The 7855-nt window shown below is 35.1% G+C and overlaps 1 protein-coding gene across 1 annotated transcript in view; it reads right to left on the bottom strand.

The window, feature by feature from the left end:
• Positions 1 to 1332: 1332 nt before the first annotated feature.
• The window catches only part of LOC121922741 (carnitine O-palmitoyltransferase 2, mitochondrial-like), an 11652-nt gene continuing 5129 nt past the window's right edge, over positions 1333 to 7855 (bottom strand). The window contains exons 4-5 of the mRNA XM_042452498.1: positions 4664 to 5962; positions 1333 to 1857 (exon numbers count right to left, since the gene is read on the bottom strand). Of these exons, the coding sequence (XP_042308432.1) occupies positions 1523 to 1857; positions 4664 to 5962 (1634 nt within the window). The 3' untranslated portion in view covers positions 1333 to 1522. The remainder of the gene's footprint in view (positions 1858 to 4663; positions 5963 to 7855) is intronic.

Below are 7855 nucleotides of genomic sequence, written 5' to 3'. Positions count from 1 at the left end.
AAGGCTTGCTGGATTATTCAGAGATGTCTAGGAATAATGTTCTAAATGCAGAACATTATGGGATAAGATACATTTTGTTGCAGGTCCAATTTGAGCTACACAAATCTCACCTTCCGTATAATAATTGAAATAGCATATCTAAAATATTTAAAATACTGTGTATTCTTTTTAATTGCCTTCCATGGGTAACAGGAATCTGGTAGAAGAACATCACATTCGATTTTGGTCCATTTATTCGGACTGCTTAGCAACTTATTTTGTTAATTGTTTACTTTCTTATGGTTTTAACCTGTGACCTGTGAATCTTAAACTGGCTAGTTCTCTCTGCACATAGGTTAATCAGTTGCTTTTAAAGTGTGTTTCTTTTTGGTCCCTACATACTACTGAGCTGCTTTTGGGATTTGAGAGCTTTATCCTGTGTACTGGCTGCTGTGATCTAGTGAAAACTACCTTTTATATAGTGAGCTTCACAATCCCCATTAGTTTGAGTTAGTTGTTCTTAATTTATTCTAAGTTTAACTACCTTTTTTCCCTGTGTGCAGATACCATGTCTTTTATCTGCAAAATTTAAATAGAATGCTTTAGGTCCTAGATCTGGGAATGAATGTTTACTGAGAAGGAAATACAAACTGAGAGGCGAGGCATCTTCCCAGTTCTTCTTACACAAATCTATATCTGTTCCTCAGAGGAAATACAGTTTTCATATGTGCTTATGGCGGGATCTAGGTTTGATGGTGTCCTAGATAGAGACCTCCATCTTGCACCCTTGTATCCCCCTTGAGTTGGCAATGTTCCTCTGATTGTCTTCTGGTGGAAGTCATTTTAACAGTTACTTTGAGTCATGAAACACAGGTTGCTGTACATATGTAGCAGGTAACACAATTTCTTGCAGGGTCTAACACTCAATATTTATATCTACAACGAGATCAACAGACTTCCATGATGTGTTGTCTGAATAGCAAACTGGGTTATACCATGTAAAATACAGTACCAGAATATGAAGATGTTTCAATGTACATGTAAGTTCCTTGAAAATTAAAAGAACAGTAGCAGCAACAGCATGCAGTCAATATGATTTAGAGGGGGCTTAGCAGTGCATACACCTTATGTGTTGCCTACCCCTGTTCTACATGACAATAATGTGGGCCAATATGGCAAAAGAGGGAAGGAAAATCATTGAAGCCATGTCACATTACATGTGCGTCATATAAAATCATTCCCAATGCAAAGTTTGTATACTCTTCCACTTCCTATACTTATGAAGTGCCTAGAGAATAAATGAAATCAATGGAAAATCTTGGTATTCACTTTTATTATATAATCAAGAAAATAAATAATATATAGTTAATAAGATACTGCAGTATATGAATCTTGTCACTGGCACAGATCTACTTTAATTTTTGCTCTCAACATTTTTATAGTACTAGTTAATTTTATAACATTCTTACATTTCATAGCAGTTACACATTATTTAAATATTCTGGTTGATTTTGTAGCATTATTCTTTAGTTCAAAATAAAACTTAGTACCATTTAAGTCTTTTTCCTTCTAAGACATCAAATATATCATTCAAAGTATACTCAAGGCATTTTAGAAGTTCTTCTAAGCCTTTCTCTGAGTAGCTAGTTATAATACATCCGATCCAATCATCAAACACATTATATCCCACACCAAAACCATCTGGCACCACAGGTCCAAACCCACCATAATTAACTGCTGCACTGCCTAGTGTGCTAGTGGAAACAATAACATGGTTTATATTTTTGTAAGCTGGGTCATTATAAATATCAGGAATACGTCCACCTCTGCGCTGGATGAGGTACCTCAAGGCAAATAAATGGCGATCAAATCCTTGGCCTGGAGAAAAAAAGAAGACAAATGCATTGATTACAACTGAACACATAAAATGGCTAAATTTTATTTTAAAAAAGCTTTTTACTACAATAATAAGAATAAAATTCATTATTAATTTTATGCTGTGTATCAAGGAAGAAAAAGGTGACAACAAAGGATTGAAGGTTTGGAATATGTATATAATATATAGATAAATCAGAGAACATAAATACAAATTATTGGCGACACAAATATAGAAGAAAAGTTTAAATTTTTCATTATATTATATTATACTATATTATGTGGCATTAATAGAATTGTACAGTTAGAAATTATAGTGGAGATTAGACAAATTACATGCAATAATTTGAACAAGAGCTGTTGGGCAGGAAGTGAATGTTAGTGTGATGTTTGATTGTAGGTAAATTATTATGTTTTATTGTGTCCTGTGTCATGTTATATATAAGTGTATGTTTTTATGTTATGTTATTTGTTAAATTTTGATGTGTTAAATGCATTTTTAATAGTTGTGGATAACAGTTAAAATATAAACAAACTAACAAACAAATCTCGGCCATTGTTCATCCAAGGCTAAGCACCGTGGAGATTCTTTGATTCATTGGCAGTGTCAAAGATATGCCTTTCTCCTATTGAAATTAATTAAATCTCAAAGTGTTTAACATGGGGTGCACTGTGCCTCTGGGATCTTTTATACCATTTCTCTTTATATCTGCTACTTTCCTATGAAACTCCCTTATTACTTCAGAAACCAAACTGCTAAATCTTTAAGCTAATTTAAACAAAACTTAAAGGATTTCCTGGACGTGAAAGAGAAAGCAATGATAAATGTCAAGCTGCTTAATGCTAAAAATCTGCCATGGAAGATCTATTATGATCTACATAGAAGCAAAGGCAGATTAACCTGCTCCTGATGAGATGTTCAGATTCTACATGTATCACTAAAGGTGCCATATCATTGGAGCTACATGTCTAGAATGCATCACATTTGAATATTACTGCTTTATATACAGTATGTGGATGAGAGTGATTTTAAAATTTAATGTATATCTGACCAATACACTTTTCCCATTCTAGTTCAATATGTGAAATAATACAGACCATGCATAATTTGAGACAATGGCTTTAGTCAGGAATAGGAAAGGTGTGGCCCTCAAGACCTCCAGAACCTCCAGAGTGATAACTCCTTGGGCAAAAGAGAGTAAATTGCTGTTTTCGGAAGCCTCCAGGGGCAATAATTCATCTTTTAAATAGGTTGCAAGGTTCCCCTGTTCTGTTTAACCTAAAAAAAATCTGTCTTTGAGAATCTGAAATGAACTTTTTTTAAAAAAGGTAGTTCATGTGGCTCCAGCATGATATCAGAGTATAAACGTGGGTCCTGGACCTGTCAGTTACCCACCCCTGGTTTAAGCAAGAACTCAAAATATGAGGAATATCTTATTTCACTCTGCAATCCTATACCTACCTGGCTGAAAACAAATTTTATTGCTCATGTGGCTTAATAGACATGAATGCTGAACAGTTTTAAAGTTTTTTTTCCCCTAGCCATGACACATTCCTACTATTCTGTGTTTATCTGCAACTGTTCCCAATGGATGCTGAAGACACCTGTCCTCAAACTAACTATGAAATGTCTTTAGAGCTGACAACCATAGTTCCACAAAGCCCAGAAGACTGCACATCTCGTTACTGAGATGATTTTTAATTTGAAATCCATTGGAAGTTAGAGAATGAATATAAATATATTAGTCCAGAAGATACGGTGTTGTCTGTATAGCATTTTTCACGACCACCTTACTTTTGTTTTGGACTGTAATCTAATACTATTTTCTAGAGACAGTGTTCATGTTACACACATTTTAAAAAGTCATACACTTTTAAAACTGCACCTCTACCAACATTTACCGAGAAAGCTTCTGTTCTATCATTTTAAAAAGTTGCTGTCATTAACAGTCTGCTTTACCTATGATAGTACCAATGTGATGTAATGGTGATGTAATATTTACCTGTGAATAAGCCCTATCATATTAACAAGTAACTTTGAGTAGCTTTGGGTATACAGTGGGCCTTCCAAATTCACTGGGGTTAGGGGCACAGGGCTCATGTGAAAGTGGAAAATCCACAAATACAAAAACACAGTTTAAAAAAAAAACTTGAGAGAACACCTCTCTAGGAATCTCTAGGTTCTCCAGTGTAACTCTGTGGACAACATCCACCAGAATCTGACGATAGAATTGTGCTAGAGCACCTACAAATGGCTAGAGAAGTGTTCTTTCTAGGTCCTTCAGTGCAACTTCTGGTAAAAGTTGGCCACAGAGTCATGATGGAGGACCTAGAAATTCCTAGAAAGAACAGACTAATCAAATTCATGAATAATCAGATCGACAATAGTCAAAGCTGCAAATGTAGAGGGAACTGCTGTAAATCTTTACTGCCTAACCTGCCTCTCAGGTTGTTGTGAGCATAAAATGGGAACATTATGTATGATAACCTGAGCAACTTGAAGCATAGGTGTAGACAAATGAAAAATAAATAATATATATAAACTTTACAGTGTTCTCTGTATTCCTCAGAAAGCTCTGATTCTACTAGAAAAAGCCAGAATAAATATTACTATTTCTACAGGAAAATTGCCAAGACACTCACCCATTCTGTATGACTTGTCAAACAATAGAAGCCTAATTTCCCCCCAGCTTTTACAACATTAAATATCATCAATCAATTAAAAACCTATAAAAGGATCAGTCTTAAAAATTCTATGACAACACTTAGAACAAATATTATATGTTACAAAATGTTTAAAAGACCTAACCTAATGTAGCTTCCAGCTGCAAGCGTTTATGGTACTTTGAACATTCATCAATCATGTTTCGCATATCTTCAACTTTGTGCTTTCCTCGTTCATCAACAAATGCAGTTGTACACTTCTTTGTGTACACAGATGTTGGCCGAATTGTCTCAGTGCGACCATGTTTAAAAGCTGCAGTACTGCATGCTTCATAAGAAGGAAGTAGCTTTCCGTATTGGCGATAGACAGCCATCTGACATGCAAGCTGAAACACAGCATCAGGGCTCAAGTTTTGATTCATTGCAAACTGTTTTCCAAACTTTTGAAACCTAAATGATCTAATACATAACTTTTTCCTTTTTTCAGCAAATTTTAAACGTGCAGTACTTATAGCAGACGTTGCTGTCCGACCCAAAGTAAATTCCAGTTTGTCATATGATGTAACAAAAAGGGCAGGACTGGCTTCTGGTACAAGAGCTGGATGCTCTGTGCTGTCTCTATATACTTCATTAATAAAACGTAAAACTGCAACTCCATCTCCCCAAGAGTGTTCAAAATTTACACCCGCAGAGCCGTTATCTGTGACAATCAGACTAATGGATTTGTCAAACCAGCGATTGAAACCATTTCCATGAAGAAAACAATGAGCGAGTTCAATTTCATTTTGTGGGGAAGTGTTATCTAAACAAAGGCAAAAGACTGCACTGTCAATTTTCTTTAGGTTTTCTTCATTACCTGTTTGAACAAGTTGCTGCCGAATGGCTGCCCAGGCATTTCTTTCTTCAGTTGTGAGGTATGAAAGTTCAAGCCCAGGCAACCGATCAGCATCATGTATTATTTGTATTAAATGAGCCTGGATTTCAGATGGGTGTAGAATGTTACCAAAAGGATCCAGTACTTCAAAAACATAAAGATGACCATTTCTCATCACCAACAAATGTCTTGCAAATTCATCTGTAAACAATGTATCTTTGTTTAAATTAGGAATTCTGGTACTGTTGAACAGTGACTTATATTGTGACATGTCTAGAGGGTAAGCATTCACCAAATATGCTCCATACCAGGATAAAGTAGGTGGAAGAATACGGATAAAGTGTTTGAAAACTTTACTTTGGCCCCATTTGCGGTTTACATAATATATATCTGGTCTCAAATAGTTATTCTTCAGAGAGTTAAGAAACTTTAACGATGATACAACCAGATTTGTTGCTCTCACTACTTGACTGTTGTATTCTGGTTTTGGATCAGGATTTAAAGCAATAAAAGGGTTGTAATTCAAAACAATTGGTTCTCTTGCAGAAAGATACATATCAAACCAGGGTGCTGCAAAGACAAAAATAATTCAGTTAATAAAACACACATTTACCTCTTTGACATTTATAAACATATTTGTATAATTATGCATTTTTCACATTATATGAAAAAGCAAAATAAAAAGAATATTATAAAGTTAAAGCATGAATCTTCAAGAATTTCCTCTTGATCACCCCCCCCCCCCACACACACACACTTTCTCTCTGTGTTTATTTATTCTTGTTATCCTCTCCATACTCTTGCACTGGTTGTGCCAGGGTTTAACATGGATATTCAGCCCAAAATATCTTCATATTGGTAACAATTTTATTCACAAATTATCTGTTTCCATATTACAACACAGATGGGGAATTCGTCAACATGAACATGTTGGAGGAAATATCTTCTGCTTGTTTAATCTCTAGATGGCAGAGAATTAGATGTTATGAGGTGATCTTGATAACACCATTGCCAGTTTGTAGTTCTCATCTGAATGGGGCTGAAAACTGAACAGAAATTAAATTCTGGGGAAAAAAATAATAGCATTATCTTAAATTGTTTTAGACTCTAGTTTTTTCTTACAATAGAGTACAAAAAGAGCACGTTCAGTGTCCTTATGAGCAATATTATTGTACTTTTTGAGTCTCATACTTTGGGGAGAAAGGAAGGCACAAATCAATCAATCAATCAATCAATCAAACAAACAAACAAACAAAAGTATCTGAAAGTCCCTTAAGTATGCCATCTTGTCTGTTATGTCCAGCAACCAACAGGGATGAGTTTTCTTCCCTTTTTGCAATAGTCATTGCCTGTATCAGTGTTACATTCTTTAATAACTTAAACTGTAAACTATCAGAAACTTCAAGATGCAGACAACTCTTACACTACTGAACCCTTTTATGTCAAGATTACTTCAGGAGACAGAAAGCCCTGCTTTCTCTTGTGTCTTTAATTGGTTCACACATATCATATCTTAACAGATCTGTTGCAATTCTACTCTGCCTAAAACTGTTTGGAAAAGCAGTTAGCAAAGCCCCACATATTTTATAGAATGCTTTGCTTCACATTTGCTGATTTAGTGCTAGCTATTCAATTGGATGTTTTAGGAATGTGCAGAACAGATAATTTAGCTTTCGCATGGTGTTTCGGGATGTGCTCTAAACTCCTATGCTTTCTATAGATTAGCTCTACTGAAATTTTGCCTGTAACAAAGTAACTAATATGCAGCTTTAAATACTTTAAATAAAAGAAAATTTAATAAAATTCTTGCCTTTAAAAAAATTTAACGAAGTTCTTTACTTATTTACTTACTTCAGGCATCTCAGAGTAACTGAGATTTCCAGGCCATATTTCATCCAAGTACTGGCCTAAACTGTTTAAATTTTTAGCTAACTGATTTGAATTTCCATTATAAAACGAAGTCTAAAGATCTGGATTTTATATAAAACAGCAGTCCTAATAGGACACATTAAAGAGTGCTAAACAGTCTGATGAATAAGATTACTATCTGCTTCTAAATGAGGACACGGTGAGGCAGGACAATGGGTAAGCAGAAAGGTTGAAGAAAAACAGTCAAATGTCATTTTGACAATGGCAGGGTGCTTAACGTTTCTGCCTGAATTATCTTTTGCATGGAGTTTGGGTATGGAGAGTGATCATACAAAGATTGCATGGAAGGCTTATAGTAAGAGTAGGGTTGTTGTGTTTTGCCTGCTTAAGGTAATCTAATATGGGCAAAATGTCAGTGGTAAATGGGGTCATAGCTAAAATTGGATCCATCCATTTTCTTTCTGTTTTTTTCAACACCTATTTTTATCTCCAACTCCCTCTTTAGCAACACTTGCTCCCTCTCTTACCTTCCACTTATCAACAAGCTGTTGGGCAAAGGGACAGATCCCTCTAAACTGATAATCTGGCTTTTGT

This window comes from Sceloporus undulatus, chromosome 2 (genome assembly GCF_019175285.1).
Source record: "Sceloporus undulatus isolate JIND9_A2432 ecotype Alabama chromosome 2, SceUnd_v1.1, whole genome shotgun sequence".
NCBI lineage: Eukaryota > Metazoa > Chordata > Lepidosauria > Squamata > Phrynosomatidae > Sceloporus > Sceloporus undulatus.
Note: the sequence above shows the minus strand (reverse complement) of the source record. Positions and strands in the feature narration are given on the sequence as shown.